The sequence below is a fragment of the Andrographis paniculata genome, unplaced genomic scaffold (genome assembly GCF_009805555.1).
Source record: "Andrographis paniculata isolate CXL003 unplaced genomic scaffold, ASM980555v1 Contig60END, whole genome shotgun sequence".
NCBI classification, from domain to species: domain Eukaryota; kingdom Viridiplantae; phylum Streptophyta; class Magnoliopsida; order Lamiales; family Acanthaceae; genus Andrographis; species Andrographis paniculata.
This window is the reverse complement of record NW_026137596.1, coordinates 5,782,124-5,803,068: the sequence shown is the minus strand read 5'-3', so window position 1 is coordinate 5,803,068 and position 20,945 is coordinate 5,782,124. Positions and strand designations below refer to the sequence as shown.

General features: G+C 36.2%; 1 protein-coding gene across 1 annotated transcript; it reads left to right on the top strand.

Annotated features, from left to right (window-relative positions):
• Positions 1-14,678: 14,678 nt before the first annotated feature.
• Positions 14,679-18,245, top strand: LOC127259732 (organelle RRM domain-containing protein 1, chloroplastic). The gene is made up of 9 exons (XM_051287294.1): positions 14,679-15,064; positions 15,271-15,368; positions 15,771-16,008; positions 16,098-16,195; positions 16,273-16,338; positions 16,674-16,745; positions 17,557-17,625; positions 17,713-17,819; positions 17,894-18,245. Exons 1-9 carry the CDS (start codon positions 14,721-14,723, stop codon positions 17,978-17,980), a joined length of 1,179 nt encoding a protein of 392 aa, XP_051143251.1. The 5' UTR covers positions 14,679-14,720; the 3' UTR covers positions 17,981-18,245.
• Positions 18,246-20,945: the final 2,700 nt, after the last annotated feature.

The window sequence follows — 20,945 nt, the reverse complement described above, 5'->3', positions numbered from 1 at the left end:
TATCGTTGCTAACATTCATATTGTTGACGTTTGGTAAAATATAGTATTCACAAAGTCAAAAGAGACATTGATATTTCATCGTCAGCATTGTTCCAGTCACTCTAAAGCATCCATATGTCGAAGCATCGCTAGCAGATATGGTTCTGACAACCTTGATCTGCAATCAATCCAGATGGCAGCTTGGTTTCATCATTCGCCGGCAGTTGTAACAACTCATTGATCACTGCAGGATTGAGTTCCAAAATCTTTCCACGCATATATACTTTATGATACCAGAGAGAGTTCGGATAGAGTACCTTGCCACTCAAATTGGCATAAAACTCCTTGAGAAGGCGAAGACAGTAACGCTCCAATTCCGTTGCCTAAAACAACAAATGTCTCTCCTCAAGGAATGCGAGAAATCCGACATTGGTATAAGCTCTCTGAATAAATTGAGCTTCTGAAATGACCGTTCTTTCATCAAGAACATCTTGAGCATAGCGACGGCCAAAAGCATGATAATATGCCTCATTCAACACATTATCTTCACGAACAACATGAGGATTAGGAACTTTTTAGGACTTTCGAGCCTCTGCCTTAGTCCTCTTGAAAGTTTTTTAGCAGGGGCAGGGTCAACGCGAGACGAACTGCCAAACTTTCTTTTTCTGAGTCTGTCCAAAGTAGAGGACAGACGAAGAAAGTCCAACTCTTCTTCTTCATGGACTTTAGGGGATTCCACAGGAACAACTTCTCCTTCCTCAGCCATATTTTCAAGAATGACTTCCTCCACCTCTGTAGCTCCAATATTCATATCCCCAGGTTGGGGCACTTCTATACCAACTCCCTCAGCATCTTCAGTAGGTACCACTTCATTCATAGCCTCAAGTTCAAGTTCATCAACAACAAGAACCTCTTCTGTGGTTGTAGCAACCTCAGCTTGTTTCTCAGGATTTTCTTCAAGTCTTTCAGAAATAGAACAATCTTCAAGAGTTGGGACAACGGTTCCCTCATTATGGGCAATAACAGTTACTGGAATCTCAACATCACAACCAAGTTCTTTCATCACAGGTTCATGAACCGTTTCAAGAACATGGGAAGTGGATTCTGGCAGTTTCTTCCATTTCTTTGAAGTTTCAACTTTTTTCTTTGAAGAAATCTTCGGCGTTAACATCCTTGGCAACTCCACCGGAAAATTTGTTCACCATGGTTGGAGATTTTAGGAGAAAACTTCATAGCTCGATTAGGGTTTGGAGAGAGTGAGGATGAGTGATATGTATGCCGGCCCATCCATTAGAGTTGACCTAGCACCGGCCTAACTCTGGGGTATTACATCCTCCCAACATCCACGTTACACATCAACTGCTAGACCTGTCACCAGTCTGAATATACATTATGTAAGTGTTTAACAAAAATTAATAATCAAGAATATTATAAAGTTTTTAAAAAATTACACAGTAAAGTTAAAACAATAAGGTGCATTAAGATATATTATAAAAGTATTTTAAATATTAATTGGCTGATCGATAATAAATTAAAATAGTGAATACAAATAAACGTTTTTACGTAATATATAAAGATAATGTTGCATTTTGATTTGATGACATTATATTTTAAATAAAAATGTAGAGAAACATTTTGATAAAAAAAAAAAGAAAAAAGCATGAGAACAATTTTAGAAACTCATACATTTGTTTCGTAAAATTGTTTGAAAATATGCATATATTTATATGAGATATAATTAATATAAAACTAATGAGTGAATGTAATATATTATTCTTTTTTAAAAAATATGTTTTATATATTATGAATGTGTTTGTTTTGTGTTTTTAATTTGTGATATTTTTATTTTTTTTTATATTAGATAATTGTCATTTATGTAATAATTTATATGCGTAATAGTATACTTATTATTTATGTAATAAATAAAAATATTTTATCATTTAGCATATAATTTCTTAATTTTAAATGTCACATATAAAAAAAAAAAAAAATTAGATATGAGGGACAAAGGGCGTATTTAATTTAATTTATGTTTGTATAATATTATGATAAAGTAGTTTAACATTATTAATATTATAAATTTGAATGGATTATTTTATTTGTCTTTTTTATTTAGTCATTGTTATTTATTTAATTATCATTTTTTTAGTAAATATTTTATTAAATATTTGAAAAATAAATATAGAATATGATGATATAGATTTTTAACAATAAAAAATAAAATTTGAATATATATTTTGAACTTGAGATAAAGAGTGCCAGAAATTACAGATCTTTAAAACAAAATACATAAAGAACTAGAAAATGCGCTAAAAATTAAGAAATTTAAAATGAGTGATCCCCAATAAGGCTTTTCGTGAGATGATTGAAGATACTATTTTCATCCTACATCAGTTTGTTAAATAAAGTCCCATTTGAACCGTCCAAAAATTGTCTCTGAGTCGGTTACCCAAGGTCGTGCATTGAACTGTCGTCGGTTGCCTTCGGGAAATGTTCTTCTGACACGTGGTAAATCATAACCACAACCGACCAACCGATAGTTTCAATCGGTTCCTTCACAACCACCCGACCCAATAATCGAATTCAGATGAGTCCCCTTACCCAATGCGCCAACCAAATAAATTCGATGGTATGTTAGGTTCTGTATGTCGAGCCTACCAAAATTCACTTTTGGCCCACCACTGGGCCCACACCCTTTTCTTTTCTTTTCTTTTCTTGGGCCAAAACCTTAATTTTAAATTTTCATGCTCAACAACTTGCCCCTCCCAGCCTGACTTCAAAAAATCATACCTTGGTCGTCGAAAGATGGGACATTTGGAAGTCTGAGACTCAAAGCAACAATGTAATCATTACACCGTTCTGAATCCAATCACAGGGTTCTATAAAACCCTTTCCTTCACAACACTCACTTCTTCTTCTTCATCTGCTGAACTCAATCATTCGCATTCCTCAACTTTTCCTTTGTCATTCGTTAAATTCAGTCTTTCGTGTTCCTCATCACATATCACTTTTCCTATCTTACGTTTTTATCCTCATGGCCAACCAATCCTGCTCTTCCTTTTGATGGCTCCGATCCGGAAACCCCCACCATTTGTCCTTACTGTACTATCACCGAATATGCATCCCGAATGAGAGATATCCTTGAAAAAGGAACCCCCCTTGCCATCAATGTTGTTTTCAACCCCTCCCTCATTTTAGACATCATCACAACTCACCTCAAAGACCCCAAAGATAGCTTTCGCACCTAGCATTCTAGGCTATACCCCACTTTTAGGAGCAATGGAAACGTCAGGGAATTGACAAGACCATTCTTCTTTCAACCAAAGCACTTTATCTTCATGATAAGATTTTGGTAGTTGTGGCCGCTTTTTGAAATCAAGAAATCTCTTGCATGGTGGCCCTATGGGTCCAACACTGATGGATGTAGCTACGATCGCCCATCTCCCCATCGTGGGCGAAGACCCAGAGGTTGGGTCCCTCAATGGCCAAGAACCCACATCCGACAACGCTGGTTGGTCTTTGTCCAACCTTTAAGACAAAGGGTGGAACAACTTCATAACCGACTTCAAGGGAGAATCAGGTGCCCCTATGACCGACCGTGAACATCGTTTCCGGTTATTTCCGGTCAATCTTCATTCTTTATTCTTCTAAGTGCATTATTCCTTCTCACTTAGACTTAGCTATCCACATCGTTTCCGATCGGTTCTTCTTGATCGAAACCCTCTTTCTCGCCAATCTTTTTGAAGGTCTATCCCGAGTCTGCAGCCGTATTTCTGATATTAAAAAATTAGATACGTTTGCCTCAGACCCCTTTTGGTTTCTTGAACTTTAGCTTCGCTTATATTTTCCAACCACCTTTTATGGCCGTCAACCCATAAATCCAGGATCCGACTATTCTCTTGGTCTGACCTTTGCTTCCATGTCCCCAAAACGATCCGACTTAAAATCTTCCGAAAACCGTAGCAATTCTCATTTTTATGTTTATGAAAGTCTCGTGCAATATGCTACCGAACTCTTCTGACCCTATCCAGACACTAATTACCCTTTGCCATACCTAGATCCACTACCTTATCTGACCTACCCTTTTTTCTGGGATGCCACATTGAAACCGAGATCCTTTTTTCCCAGCAAAAGAATGGACAAAAAAGGCAATAAGTCCTTCTATACCTTTAACTACCAATCTCAATATCTGTCACGTTAGTTCGGTTGCTGCCAAGGCCTTCCCGTTCCGATTGCCCGTCCTCATTAGATAACCCAGAGCCCATATGGCCTTGTTATCTTTGAGTTTATACAACCGTACTTGACCAAACTCTCAACCTATATGAGCTCTAACTTCTACCTCCCTTTCAAAATCCAACCTCAAACTTTCGAATCCTTCAGAGAATGGTGGTTGACCACATGGGCCTTGCTTATCCCGTCATCTGACTAGATGTTGACGACCCTGATACCAATACCAGCACTGGTCTTATCCCGCCCTGTGCCGACACCTCAAAAAAGACGGGCGGAAGTCATCGAAGCCAGTCCCAGTATCCCAAAAAAGAAAAAGACGAAAACAACCATCCAAACCAAACCATCTGAACCAGCGGATCATCAGGCAGTGGAGGACTACTTGGTCTCTCTGCCCATCGACACACATTGGATGCCCCTTATATCCGAAGTGGCTTCAGTAAGTCCCAGTTTCACATGCTTGTATAATTATGTTTATCTTTGTCTAACAAGCCATCTTTTCAGTCGGCCCGTCTCTGCCTTCTCACCTGGCTCATGCACCGACTGCTCAACTAATCGGAACAACCGACCATCCATTTGTTAATCCTGAACAATTGGCACTTTACACCTTATTTTGCAATATCTTCAATAATTTAGGTATCCCATTCTCACAATTCTCTTTTGTAGGTACCGGCACCGGTACTACCTCTTGTTTATTCCGAAGGGGAATCGCCTATGATTGGTCGGTCAGAGGAATCGACCGGGATGCAGACTCCTCCTCAACCGACGAATCCTGATACCCCAATCGTCATGCCGCCAAACCCAATAAACACTTTTTGATCCTTGATTTCAATCATCTGAGTCTTATCTAACCGATTTGTTGGCAAATTCTTACAAACTCAAAACTCCAAGAACTATCTTCTTTCGAATCAAGGGAAGCTTCCATCAGTCAAAACCTTGAAGAAGTGGTGAGTTAACCTGTACCTTTGTATCCCCAATTTCCACAAGTCACACGAGCCTTAACCATCCATGCACACAGGGCTCTGAACCTGTTGCCCCTGACCCAAGCCGGCTCCCAGCAGGAGAAGAATCCAGTGTCGGAGCTTGGGAACTCTGGGCTCCGCCCCCACGGGTCCCCCAACGAGTTTACCCGGTTCTAGCCCTTTCCAAAGCGACCGCCATCTAGGGTCAGCGGTCCCAGTAGCCGCCAACCACTAGTCGTCCACTGTGCCACGCTGTCTTTTTCTGATTTGAGGCTCGAAGACCTTCAAATTTTGGCTCAGGTCATAATTGACTTGTTGATTCAACATCCTGCAGAGTCGGCAGCCACTCTAGTTCTCCATCGACTGATGGAGCGGATTACCGAGCTTCAAGCCGACATTTCAGTAATCCAAACTACAACAACCGGCCCGTCTGAACCTCTGTCCATAGCTGACTCAAATGCAATTGAAGCAACCTTCTCAAAGACAAACGAGGACCTTTATCAAACCGACGCGAGACTAAGCAGCCTCCTACAAGCTCAAAACATTTTAACCGAAGCATCAACATGAGGAAAAAAGAACTAGAGCACCTCCAAAAAGAGCTAGACAATTTTAAGAGAGAGCAGACCGCCCTGGACGGCTGCATCAAGGAAGAAAAACGTTTGATTGCTTACTATAGACAGATCTGATCGAACCTGTATGATGCATTGCAAGCATCCATTCGTTCGAGGCTAATTCATGAATATCAGATAGCTTATCAACAGCGACGAGAGGCTCGGTCCAAACAGAAATGGACTGACCTCCGTAGCGTCCTCGATGCCTTATTGTCTCGTATGTAACTTTTGACTTAATAAATATAATAGTTGTTTTGGCCCAACAAACATGCCTATCTTCACGGATCAAAACATGATTTTCTCACTTAATCACCACAAAACCAAATCTGAACTTCAAAATTTTCACCGATAAATAAATCAAACATGATCAAATGCAATGTACCAAACTTTCATTGATTTCCCCCATCAAAATGGCTTCCCCACACATTCACATTTCATCCAGAAATTGGGAAAATTCCCTGCAACATTTCTTTGTAGAGCAACTCCCCATTGGCAGCCATGTTGAATACCTGATACAAGTGCTTAAACAACTGAATTTTAAATTCAAATTTCCCTCAAGAGGCAGAAGAGCAATGCATCGTGTGATTCTGCCAGATCTCAATTGGAACAACGTATTTGCTCACAAAGAGCATCATTCGAACGATTGTGTGTTCTTTTGGACCAAGAATGCCAATCCTTACAAGACATAAAAACCCGTACTGAGCAAGATCTGAAGAAATGCAAGAACAATGAGACCAATATTTCCCGGCCTTGAAGATCTCCTAGATGAGGAACCAGAATTGATGTTCACTAGCTGGGATGAAGATTCTGAATCATATAAACAAAAAAAAATAAAAATTGCATCACCCTCTCAGACGACAGATAGACTCTTCCAAGGGTTTGAACCTTGATGGGTTCAAAATAATTTTACTTGATAACTATTCATTGACCTGAAAAGGCAGGATAACACATTTTCAGATACTTTACATTGATGCTATCATGTACCACATTCCCTTCTTGATCCATAATAATAAATGCTCCATTTCTATTTCCTTGCAAACCACGAAAGGTCCCTTCCAATTAAGGGACCATTTTCCTAACTGATCAACCTTCTTGTAAGTTGGCAAAATGGTTTTCCAAACCAGATCTGTTTTTTTAGAAGTCTTGTAAAAAGTCCTTTTTATCATAATGTCTAGCCTGCACCTCGCCTTGTTTGACCATCCGATCAATCGTCTTCAAATGAATAACACCTAGATCCTCCAACTGCTACATCATACCTTGTTGTATTCTTCATAAAAATCCAACGTGGTGTTAGTAATACAAATCGATGGCACATGAAGCTTGGGTGGCAATACTGCATCTTGTGCAAACGTGATCTGGTATGGCGAAAATCCAGTGGTTGAACTTCTGCTATTACAGTGTCCCCAGAGAGCCTGAGGCAACAACGTATGTCATTTTCTTAGATTTTTGCCAACCATTTTCTTGATAATACCAATAATAATTTTATTTGTTGCTTCTGCCTAAATGTTAGCTTGTGGATAATATGAGGATGAATAATGCAACCAAATATTTAAACCAACCAAAAATTCTACGAACTTCTCCCTAGTAAATGCAAAACCCTGATCTGTAATAATAGTGTGCGGAACCCCAAATTGGTAAGTAATTTGTTTCAAAACAAACTCAATTACCTCTTTTAGTCTTGTATCATTCAAATGGATAGCCTCAACCCACTTGGTGAAATAATCTGTTGCGACTAGAATGAAACAATGATGCTTCGAAAAAGTCTGAGGGATCTTACCAACAAAATCCATTGTCCATGCTTTCAATGACCATGGTTTGACTGAAGTCTAGAGGTCTATAGCTGGCAGATGATTCATCGATCCATGCCTTTGACATTCTTAACATCCTTTGGCGAACTATTCTCAATACAATCCTCAAATATTTTTGGCCAAAAGAATCTCAAACTATGAATGGCCCACCTCATATTTAAACCCGCTCGATAGGCCCCATACATCCCACTATGAATTTCCTGCATCACCTCCAGTGATTCCCCTAGTCCCAAACATCTCAATAACAAACCTTCGAATGCTCTCTTTTATAAGATTCCTTCAATGGGTTGAAATCATAATGCCTTCAACCGACTACCCACGGGTGCAACCAAAATAGGCTCTTTTAGATATGCAATGATATTCGTCCTCCAGTCGGCCAGACTTCCGCCCCCGTATTACAACATCTGCACTTAAAACCCGCCTACAAGCACCTTGAGCCAAGTCATCCGCATGACGATTCTCCGTCCTCGGGATATGTTCAAAAATGACTTCTAAAATTCTTGACAACAATAGATACATCAAAGCTCTATATCGTCATAAATGAGGGAAATCGTAAGCATAACGTCTTGTTACTTGATTAATTACCAGCTGTGAATCTCCTTGAATCACAGCCCACTGGACCTTCGCAACCAAAGCCTCAGGTCCAAAATCAAAGCTTCTTACTCTGCAAAATTATGGATCATTGCTTCCAACTCCAATTGTAATTTAACCTTTTGACCGTCAGGCCCTTTCAGAATTACTTCCGCTCCCGATCTTTCTCCTCAACTCGATCCATCAAAGAACATATGCCAATTCCGAGTACCTTGTAAGACGTAAGCCTCGTATCCTCTTGTCTATCCTTAGCAAATTCCGCTAGAAGATCAGCAATTTCCTGTGCCTTCACAACCTTGAGAGGTTTGTATTTTAGTAAAAAATGGAGCTAATCTAATGGCTTATTTTATTAATTTTTCCTGCATGGTGGGTCTATGCAGGATCAACTTGATAAGATCTACCTTGGATATGACTTCAGTTTCTCTGGGGAAAATGTAATGCTCCAGCTTGGTATATACAAATAGCAATGAGTAACACATCTTCTCAGGCATGGTGTAATTCAACTCAGACCAGACCAGCGTCTTACTTAAGTAATCAATCCTTTCCATCTTCCCCGTTATGTGCCAACAAACAACTTATCACATCATGAGTGTTTGACAAATACAATTTAAGGGGTCACATCCTCTTCAGAGGCATCAAGACGGGTGGTTGAGCCACAAGCATTTTGATGGCTTCCAAAGCCTCTTGTTGTTCGGCTCCCCAAACAAAGTATAATGTTTTTGCCCGTAATAATTTTGTAATTGACTTCATTTTCTCAGAAACGTTGGTGATATTTCGCAAATAATTAACTTTCCTAAGTAGACTTTGAACCTCTTTGACCGACTTGGGGGAACGGATCGTCAAAATTTCCTTGGCCTTGTTTGCATCGATTTCTATCCCTCTTTCATGGACCAAAAAATCCAAAAAGTTTCCCCGCGGATACTCCAAAAGCACACTTAGTCGGATTCATCTTTAAGTTGTATTTTCTCATCTGTTGGAACGCCGACTTCAAATCATCTAAATGACTCTCAAAATCATCTGACTTGACAACTACATCATCAATATAAACCTCCATGGACTTACCAATCAAATCATGAAAAATGACGTTCATCGCCCTTTGATATGTAGCCTATGTGTTTTTTAACCCAAAAGGCATTACTGTCCATTCGTAAATCTCCAACGCCCCAGGACATCTGAAAGCTGTTTTAGGAATGCCTTCTTTTGCAAGGAAAATATAAGTATAACCAACGTACTCATCCATAAGAGTAAGAATTTGATGCCCAGCGGCTGAATTGATCAGCATGTTGACCACGGACATTATATACTGTTCTTTAGGGGTTGCCAAATTGAAATTGCGAAAATCAATGCAGATTCAAATCTTCTCATTCTTCTTTTTTACCGGCACAATATTTTTTAGCCATTCAACATATAACACGGCCGAATAAACCCAACTTTTAGGAGCTTTTCAATCTTCTCCTTAATTTGTGGCATTAATTCGGGGCTGGTACGCTGGGGTGGCTATTTGTAAGGCCTAAAACCAGCTTTGATAGGTAAACTATGCTCAATCAAACTCCTTTCTAACCGTAGCATTTTCAAATAATCCCATGCTAGACAATCCGTATTATCTCATATCGATTTGATCATTTTCTTTTGTTGTTGTCCAGACAACATACCGCGTACCCAGAACATTTTTGGAACCTAATCGGTTCCAATATTATACTCAATAAGAAGATTTTTGTGTTGTAAATGATAGTTCTGTCTTCTCGAACAAATCTGGCCAACAAAATTGTTCAACATCTTCCGCTGCAACACTTACGTCCTACAACCTATTTAAAAGTCGCCCTAAGTAATATTGATTAATTATCATACTACACTCGCTTATGCTGGTACCTTCCATTACAAACTTAAAACGGTAATAAATATTTTGGCTATTAGTGAGCCATAATATTGAAAAGGGAATTATTCTATCAAAAGAACATATACCCTTGGTTGGTGAGCCTGCAGCTACACCATGGATACTTGCTAACTAAAGCAATTTTTGAGATTGGTGGAATATGCCGGGAATAAAGCGCAGATTCTTCTAAGGTCTCTGAAACACCAAAGGGGTTGTCACTAGCTTCCATTTTGAAAACTTGATTAACCTCCCAGAACATTAGTTGTTGATGCAGAGATGAAGGCACACATTAAGACGCATGAATCCAATCCCTTCCTAGCAGCACTGAATATGTGGTATTTGTATGTACCACAAAGAAAACAATGGATATTATTTTTGGCCTTACCTCTATTGGAGCCACCATCATACCTTCTGGCTTGGTTGGTTGTCCCGTAAAACTCGTCATTTCAATGTCTACGGGTGACAGATCAATAATTGTTTTGCCCAACCTTTTGAGTGTCTTTAAAGGCATAACATTAAAGACATTTATGTTATCAATGAATACCTTACTGATTGGCTTACCACATATATGAGCGTCGACATAATGGGGCTTCAGATGGGGAACCATTCCTTCAGGGATGGGAGAGAAAGTTATTGGTGGAAAATTATCCATTGATGGATTTGGATTTATTATCCTTGCCCATTCAGGTTCCTCCAGACAATGATTAGCTAAGCTAGCCCAAATAGACTGCTCTTTTTTCTAGCGCAATCCTGACATCCTGACCTCGAAAGGGGATCGCCCGATGGCTTTATCCGTCTGTTTTTCCATAAGTGACTGAACCTAAGTTGGTGAGAAAGACCCGAACCGAACTTCACGACAGTCTTCCTAGATCTCCATTATAGTTGGATCTATATTGATTCTCTTACAGTATTGACACCTGTAACACTTTGCTTTCTTAATAGGCTTCTCTTTATCCTCTTTATGCATGGTTCTATAGTCCGTTACCGTATCCATGGCGTATCCAGGGATACTCGGATCCCGAGTTCAGACTCTGACGTACAAAACGCTTTGCTGTTAGTACGACGACCGTGCCTAGCACCATATCTATGTTTAGCATTACGAATCAGAGTATGGTTCATACATGAGAATTGAGGGTCAATATCTACTGATAAAAGTTTCCTATTTCGACTTCATCTACTGCTGGTTGCACAAGACTTCCTAGTCGGACGATCTCGGACTAATAACCGATCTTTAAGTTCCACCTTGTACGTCCCGTCAGGATGTTCCTACTTTTCTGAAACTCGGTCTTCAGATAGTTTGAATTCCTCCTTCTGGTTCTCATCTGGGCGCGCCTTCTTTTGAAATCCTTTGTTTGGAGCAGCTCCGATTGTGGCTATCGTTATTTTGAGGAACGACTATTGTTCTACTCCCAGGGTGACATATTTGAAGCGTCCAACTTTGGTGGCCCTTTGATTTTTCTTTCTGAAATGTGTACACTGACTTGTACTATGGGTAAACGAATTATGCCACTTGAAATAGAGCCTTCATTTGATTTCTTCTTTCGTAGCCAACTGGCCTTTAGGAATCCGGATTTTCCCATCCGCCAGTAGGATGTCAAAGATCTCATCTGCCTTAAAACCGTCAAAAGTTGGTTGATCTTTTCCTTTCATTCATGGGATTGGCTTCAACTTTGGGCAAACATACGGTTTTTCACTGACTACTTCTGTCGTCATTTCTTCCACTTCCATCATTAAGTCAACCTCAGGGGTACATGACTCTACCTTTATACTGGCCATTTATTGAGCTTTGCTGCGCCGAAAATTATGATCTTTCTCTCTGAACAACGATTCCAAACGTCCAACTTTAGATGCTAGACTAGCAAGATCTTCGACATCATGGATGGTTAGTGCCTCACGTAACCGTCCATGCATGTTTCGGACCACGAGATTGGTCATTTCATTTTCTTCTATCACTGTCGGACATCTGCCATTCATTAAAAGGATTCTTTTTCTATAAATTGTGCAGAAGATTCTTCTAGCATCTGTCTAATTTCCAACAAATTAGTCAGAGATACCGTTTGAACAGGACTGAAAAACCTGGCATGAAAAGCTGATTCCAATCCTTCCCACGTATAAATCTTCCCATGTGGCAGGTTGACAAACCAAGAGAAAGCCGTTCTGGTCAAAGATAGCCCAAACAACTGTAATTTATAAAAAAAGATTGTTACCAATTTCTCCCAATTGAGCCGTGAAGCATCCCACATGCCTGATAGTCGACGATCCATCTTCTCCCAAGAATGTGTGAAAATTGGGTGGCCGATAATTTCTAGGCAGAGGGTGATCTTTGATTATTCTTTCCGGAAATGGTCGTTGATATGCTGGTTGGTTTGCTACCTGGGGATTCATGCCGAAATGGACCCTCAAAACATGTACGATCTCTTCTGGGTCTAACCTGAATGGGAAATTATCCAGCATCAGGATAGGATCATGTGCTTGACCCCCAGGTTGATCCTCTCTCTGTAAACCTGTCTGTAAAGGATCAGTTGTTACCCCCAGGAGAATGTTGTTAGGAAAAGTTATGAGAGTTTTTCCCCTATCTGCCCTACTAGGGTCTGTAGCACTTGGAATGGTGCTATTCACAAATGATGTCCCTGCAAAGTTCTTCTGCAGACGCGAATGAGATATTCCTGTAGGTGTAGGCACGGAATGCAGTGTGACTCTCGATACGGCTTGATCCATCATATTTTGCATTAAGTTTTATTGCTCGCACAATTTACTTATATGGTTTTTGTTTGCTAATTGTGCATTTGTTGAACATGATTTAACTATTTATATGGTATCTAAAATATGACCCTCGTGGTGGGGATTGATGGTGACGTTGTCTTGGTGCCACCGATAGCTGTACTGAGGCTTTGAGATTGAAAACCTGTCATGAGGTTCCTTGTAACTATTCGACCATATTATAGCTGTATGAAATTATCGTTGGACGTAGGATTAGCAATTTTGCCTCGACTTCCACTATGACCGCCAATTTGTTGATGTGGATTTTCAACAATAAAATGTAAAATTCGAAAATATATTCCGAACTTGAAATAAAGAGTGTCAGAAATCACAAATCCCTAAAACAAATTACATAAAGAACTAAAAAAATGCGCTAAAAACCGATAAATTTAAAAGAAGTGATCCTCAATAAGGCTTTTCGTGAGATGATTGGAGATACTATTTCCATCCTCCATCAGTTTCTTAAATAAAGTCCCACTTGAACTGTCTGAAAATTGTCTCCGAGTCGGTTACCCAAAGTCGTCCATTGAGCTGTTGTCGGTTGCCTTCGGAAAACCTTCTGCTAACACGTGGTAAATCGTAATCACAACTGACCAACCGACAGTTTCAATCAGTTCCTTCACAACCATTCGACCCAATAATCGAATTCGGACGGCCCCCCTTACCCGATGCGCCCGACCAAACAAATCCGATGGTCGGTTGGTTTCCGTAAGTCGAATCTACCAAAATTCACTAATAGCCCACCACTCACCCACACCTTTTCTTTTTCTTGAGCCAAAATATTATTTTAAATTTTTGTGTTCAACAAAATTAATAAAACAAATTTGAATAGTGTATTTTGAAATAAATGACAAAAGTTCATATATATTATTAACATTGTAATTTTTTCGTAATTATACCGTGTTTACCACGGGGCTTCCTGCTAAGATATAATAAGATGTCTTTCCTACATCTCGTTCGGTTTAGAGCACGAACAATGGCTCAATAATAGAAGCCCATCTCCTGTCTGTTCAAGCTTTCTCTCTCCTTTGTTGATAAAAATGTCACAGTTTTGAATTAAAATTTTGACTAAAATGTGTTTGACAATTAACCGATAGTTTTTAGTTGTTAGCTGATTCAATTAGTTGTTAGTTATTAGCTGATTTAATTAGCTGGTTTGACTAGCTGATTCAATTAGCGGTTTGTATTCAAATGTTTTATAAAACAACTGTTTGACATTAGTTGTGTATATATAAAATAACTATTAAGAACATTGATATGTTATTTTTTAAAATATTTAATTTTGTTCATTTTGGTTTAAAATTTATGAAAATTTATGTTATTAATTATTGAAAATTATAAAATATTTATTTTTGTTTTTATTATTTAAATATAAAAAAATTATTTTTATTAAAAAACAATGATAATATAAAATAATCATCTTTAATATATATTTTTTTTATTATGTTAATTATTGTTTTAATATATATAAATAAATTAATAATCATTGTTTTTTCTATTTGATTTGGTTTTAAAAATTTATATATTTTACAAATAAAATAATTTATATATTATTAATAATAATTATTTTAAATTTATAGAAATAAAAATATAATTTAATAAATTAAATATATTAAAAAAAATTAATAAATACCGCTATAAAAATATAATTATATGTATAAAATAAATAATTAAATTTTAAGGGTAAATAAAAAATAATAAAAATAAAATAAAAAAGATTTTTCAAAATATTGGGTAAATTAACTTTTCAAAAATTAATTTTTTTTCAAAAAGATTTTTTAAAAAATTAATTTACCAAATATCCAAATTAACTTTTTAGATCCTTCGACACGCTGACTTTAGGATGACACGTCGGCGGGAAGGGCTCAATTGAGGCAAGAGCCCTTGTTAGCTATCCTCTTGTCATTCCATGGCGACCCTGGTCATGGAAGCACTACAAACCACCGCCGCCGTCAAAATTCACCCTACCGTAACCTCGACATTTTCAGTTAATCCTCGACTATCTTATGCAGGCAAGGCTACGACCCACACCCTCCAATTTCCCCTTAGTTGCTCATCTTCTTCTGTATTAAGAACGGTAAGAGCAGAGGCCGGTTCAATTTCGGCTCCGTTGGCCGCTCCTTTTGGTGAAAACAATGTTGATTATGGTAATCGGCATTGGATGGTGCTCCTGGAGGCCCCTCCTCGCGAACTCGCTGATAAACCCCGAATTATCGATTTCTATGTGAGCAAACTACAGAGTGTTATGGAAAGGTATGTGCCTGCCCAACAATCATCAGAATATTTAGTCCGTATGCCTTTGACAGTTTTGGTATTATATTTTGGTACTTTTGGTTGAGCGTGTTTTTAATTGAAGATTTCCATTGCCCTAATGTAGATAATATGACGTTTTTTCAAACTTTTGAAGTTTTGCTTGTGTGGTTACAATGAGTTCTTATTGTTGGTTTCTGCCTGAACAGTGAGAAGGATGCTCAAATGTGTATCTATGACGTGTCCTGTGACTCCCATTTTGGTTTCTGCTGTGACATTGATGAAGAAACCGCACATGAACTAGCAAGTATGCAGCCATTTACATTTTATAAACATTATGTGAAGCTAAAAGTAGAATCATGAAATGAAGTGAAGCTAGTTTGATAAGAGATAAGTTTACTGTGTGTGTGTAAAAATAATTCCAAAAGTATGTAAAATGATGTTGGGAAGACGTGTATATAGAGATCAAATTATTAAAAATGAAATCATTTTAATTAATAACAAAATCAAGAAGCTGTTGGAACCACCTGTCCCCCAATTAGCTGAAACATTAGCAGTGAATTTCTAAATGGTGTTTTTAAATGCAAGCAGTGCCTTGGTGTGTTTTGATGTTGTCCTTGAGTTTGTTTATGCTTCGAAATGTAAAAGACAGTGACAAAGAAATAGAGTATAATCTAAAGAAATAATTTCCTTACACGATGCGTTGCAGGTGTTCCGGGGATAAAATTAGTTAGGCCAGACCCTCACTATGATTCTGAACAGAAAGATTACAGTTTTTCGAAGATGGAATTTAATATTGAATCCACTTCATATGAGAGTACATTGTTGTTTCCTTCTGGAACTGCTAAACATTGGACTGTTCGGTTGGAGAGGCCTGCGATTGGAGGCATCAGGAGAGCTCAGTTGGTTGATTATTACGTCCAAGTTCTAACACGGGTTTTGAGGAAGTAAGCGTTTACTTTCTTGCATTGAGTGATACTTCGATGCACTGATATTCCTGTTAAGATGTTTATTAGGAAGTTGTTTTGTCCTGCAGTGAGAGGGATGCTCAAATGTGTATATACCATGTCTCCTGGCAATCCAACTATGGTTTTTGTTGTGAACTGGATGATGATTGTGCCCGGGAGTTAACTGGTCTGTAGTGCGTTTTGCATCCATCAATGATGCCTTACGCTTATTACGTCTTGTGTTAAAATAGATATTCTGTGCAGCTGTGCCTGGGGTTCTGTCAGTCAAACCAGACGAAAATTTTGGATCAGATGATAAAGATTATGGAGGTTTGCACTTCTTAATTCTTGAAATCATTACTACTTTATATGATCTTTACAGCCTTTTGATTTCAAATTATTTCAAATATGTAATGTTTTGTCTCTCTTTTTCTCTGTTGGAGAAAAAAGAAAAGAAAAAAGATAATTCAAGTTTACATTTTCTTGTACCTTGTTAAAGGGATTGAGACTTTTTAACACTGTAAATTCCCGGTCTTGATTCAGAAGGTTTAGGATCTGTTGACACACACACACTACATTACATTTATATAACCCTTCTTAATGCTAACAACTTACTATTGAACAGCAAGAATTTTGAACGTAATCAATATACGTGCATGCTGCAGGTGAAAATACTAGAGCCTCTGAAGATTCCTCTTCATTAAGCAATATCAAAACGAAAAAGCTCTTCGTGACAGGTAATCTTTAAAATCATCCACCTGAAACTTCTGTCCATGAGTAATATTATTTGATGTTCTGCTTGTGCTATTTTAGGGATAACGTTGTGCTGCTTTGCAAGTAAAATCTTTTGCGACATGTTACATCTGGATCATGTTTGACAATGACTAGAGCTATTTGAGATGTTATTAGATTATATAAACAATACCGGTATTTTAACATAAGTTCCTAAAATATCGTGTTACTATAAATGAATAATATGCATAGAATCCCTATGTTGTGCACAAATGAATGGATCTTATGCATCTCTTTTATTGACATACAGGTGAATTATACAATAAAATTTACACAGAATGTTTTATGCATTTAAAGTAAAATACAAGTGATCATCAGGCTACCCTTTTGTAATCCCAAACTTCCACAGTGCTGTCGAAAATTAGTATTTGACTTCTTTCAATTGTTTTTTGGTTGTAAAATTTTCCTTGATTATACATAATAAGGCCAAAAGGCAGCAGGGATGTTATTCGGTGTTTCCCATACTATGATCCCTGAACAACGGTTGATTATATTATAATTGTCTTTCAGTGTTTCTAGTTCTTAAACCACGTTATTTTTAGTGTTAATAAATGCTCGGCGCATTTGGAAAGTCTTTATGCCCAGAGTTAAGATCAAAAGGAACAATCCCACACAAGAACTTGACATTGAATGAGTGAATATGTTCAAAGTAATAAAGGTGTGATAGAGGATCTAAAGCATACAATTTCTCATTTCAGTTATTTCAGACAAAATGTCTGCCCAATATTTCGAATGGCATTGCTGTTGTCTCTGCAGGTCTATCCTTCTATACATCTGAGAAAACACTGCGAGCGGCATTTGAAGGCTTTGGCGAACTCGTGGAAGGTACAATGTCCTGTTCCGATTTACACACTTAAGTTATGCACATAACCTTTGTTCATCCAGTCTGCATTTCTGTTCCAACTGTATCAGTTAAAGTCATAATGGACAAGATTTCAAAGAGGTCTAAAGGCTACGCATTTGTGGAGTACACGACTGAAGAAGCCGCAGGCACTGCCCTCAGAGAAATGAATGGACAGGTAGCGGCAATGACCCTTTACACAATATGTATACTTTCAAAAATCCCATATCTGTCTTCCTGTTTGTTCTTCAGATTATCAACGGCTGGATGATCACAGTCGATGTTGCCAAGAAAACATCCCCCAACTATACCAGGGGCCAGCCCCGGGCTACACAGTGAGGCGCCGGTGCCACACTGTCTTTGTATCATCAAACATCCGGAAAGTTGTCCTCAGCAAAACAGCTGAAAACATAATGGTAACTGTCGAATGATTATTATTATTGTTGTTTTATGTTTGGAAACTGAAGTGAAGAGCAATGATCGATCTCAATTAGTTCAATCAATAACTAAGGATTGGTTGAAGGCTAGCTTAGCTTAGCTTAGCTTAGCTAGATTGTATTGTGCAAGTAGTCTAATGAATGAATATCCAAATTCTTTTGACCTAGGTGGTTGGATACGATAGTTAGTTAGGGGTGTCCATTCATGTTTTCGTGTTGGGTTGAGTCATGGGTAAACAAAAAAACTATCTAACTCGAACCCGACCCAAACTCAAAATTTGACCTGAAATTTTAGATCCGAATAGGACACAAAATTTTTTCAAAGTCTGGTTTAGGTTGACCTGAATTAGTTTTAAGTCACCCAAAACCTGAACAAATTTGATACGAAATAGACTCGAAAATTTAAAAAATAATAAATTAACTTTAAAAAGTTCATTTTTATTTTAAATTTTTTATATTATTTTATATTTAAAATAATATAAATATTATAAATTAAAGAGTAAACTGTTATTTTAGTCCGTAACTGGGCAAATGGACCAAATAAAAAAATTTTAAGGATAAATTGTTTTTTAGTCCCGTAACTGGACCTTCTTATCATTTTAGTTCCGTAAGTGGAACCTGTCGCAAATTAGTCTCATAAGTGAAAAATTTTCGCTGTTTTAGTCCTCCGACGCTGGAGACGCCCGTGTGGCTCGCCAAAGGTGACGTGTCCGCCAAGTGTCTCGCCAGGGCGAGACACTTGGCGGACACGTGGATTAATATTTTGTTTTAATTGGACCAAATAAAAAAAAATAAAAATATGCAAATAAAATTTAAAAATTAAAAAAATGAAAAAAAAGTATTAATCCACGTGTCCGCCACTAGCGGGACACCTGGCGGACACGTCACCTCCGGCGAGCTATGCGGGCGTCTCCGGCGCCGGAGGACTAAAACAGCGAAAATTTTTCACTTATGGGACTAGTTTGCGACATGGACTAAAATGATAAGGGATCCAGTTACGGGACTAAAAAATAATTTACCCTAAATTTAAATAGTTGTTTGATATTTATATAAATATGTGTTAAATTAATATTTTAAATATAAAATTAATTTTTTTTATAATATAATAATAAAACTAGAAGTTTGATAAATTTTTTGTTTAGTAAAAAAGTAGAAAAGTTAAAAGAGAAAAAAGTCCCAAGCAAACATGCCCAATTTGATATCTTAAACGAAAATAGTTCTACCTTCCGTTTCATTTTAATTTACAATTTTTTTATTTTTGTGTATCATTTCACTTTAGATTTTTCTATTTTATTAAAATTATAATATTTTACATATAGGATCACATAAAACATGTTTATTTATATATCTCTTATCAATCAATTTAATTAAATTTCTAATTTCTTAAAAATAGAATCTATTCAAAAATTTGTATATCTTTCTATTTCATCAATAAACAAATAATGATATTTGTTTTAAAAAAATTAGTTTAAAGTAATTATAAATAAATAAAAATATTTTTTTATTTAATTATTATATAAAATTTTATTTCTTGCATAATAATATACATGGTTTAAAATATTCAAAATACATATTCTAAAATTTTTTAATCATATATATATTAATTTTTAATTGAAAAATATCAATATATAAAAAAATAAATTAATTAATATTATATTCACTATTATTGAGTTACTAAACTCCACTCCCTTAAATATTGTACTATAAATAAAAAATATCAATTAAAATAAGACGAATAAAGTATTAAATTAATGATTTTTAAGGAAAAATTACTTGATAAATACAAATTTTTAATAAATTAAATAGAAAAGAGTTGAAATAAAAATATATAAGGATAACACAATTCTGTAAATAAGAATATATGGTATCTTTTCAAAATAAAAAAAGATATACTCAGATTAGTCTTAACTAAACGTATGTTCTTTCAAAATCACTTGATATAGATTTAATCTGACTCATAACCAAATAGTTACATTTAACTCATAATTAAAATTTTAATCTAACAAAATATTTATTTTTTTATAATAAAAATAATTATATATTAATACTAAAATATTTTTTAAATTTTACATGATTATAAATATATAATTAATTTATATATAAAATTCAAAAGGCACTTTGACTTTTTTAATTGAGACGTAACATATATATATATATATTATATTATAAATGGTATAGGCCCAAAATGACCTATAGATTATTAAACAATAATGTGTTTATTTGGAGAGTTTGATTTGAGATTTGAGTTTGAATAGTAAACTTTTAAATTAAAATTATATTTTTGATGTGAAATAAATAAATATTGATTTGACATACTCTCTTCATCATTCAAATGTGTGCTTATTTGATTTGACATAAGTTTTAATAAAAATGAGTAATAATTATTAATTTTTTTTTTGTAATAAAAAAAAAATACAAAAATGGAATGATTTTTTACTTAAAAAAAAATGAGAATATTTTTCGATGGCAACTCAAAAAAAAAAGTGAGCATAGATTTAAATGACGGAGAGAGTATTAAGTAAAAAATTAATTTTTAGTAAAAAATTAAAAATTAAAAATTAAAAATACATATTTGTTTGAGGAATAGAGGAATATGATTTATTTTTGGGACATGTGATCTCATATTTGGGGGATTTTAGAAGATTCCTATTCTTCTATTTTGTTTTTAGAAAATATAAAAACAAATATGTATTTTGTGTATGCATACACATTATGTGTGTGAGGATAGGACAATAAAAAAAATTATAATGGTACAGAAGATCCAATATGCTCAATCCATATAAAAAAGAAAAAATAAATAAATAAATAAATAAGACCCGAACGAAGGGAGTGTATAAATAAATAATAAAATTGTATTCCCTAATCCC

Coding starts and splice junctions, on each gene's coding strand:
- LOC127259732 (XM_051287294.1), top strand. CDS start 14,721: ATGGCGACCCTGGTCATGGAAGCACTACAAACCACCGCCGCCGTCAAA. Junction 15,065..15,270: donor CTACAGAGTGTTATGGAAAG/GTATGTGCCTGC, acceptor CTGCCTGAACAG/TGAGAAGGATGCTCAAATGT. Junction 16,009..16,097: donor CTAACACGGGTTTTGAGGAA/GTAAGCGTTTAC, acceptor TTTGTCCTGCAG/TGAGAGGGATGCTCAAATGT.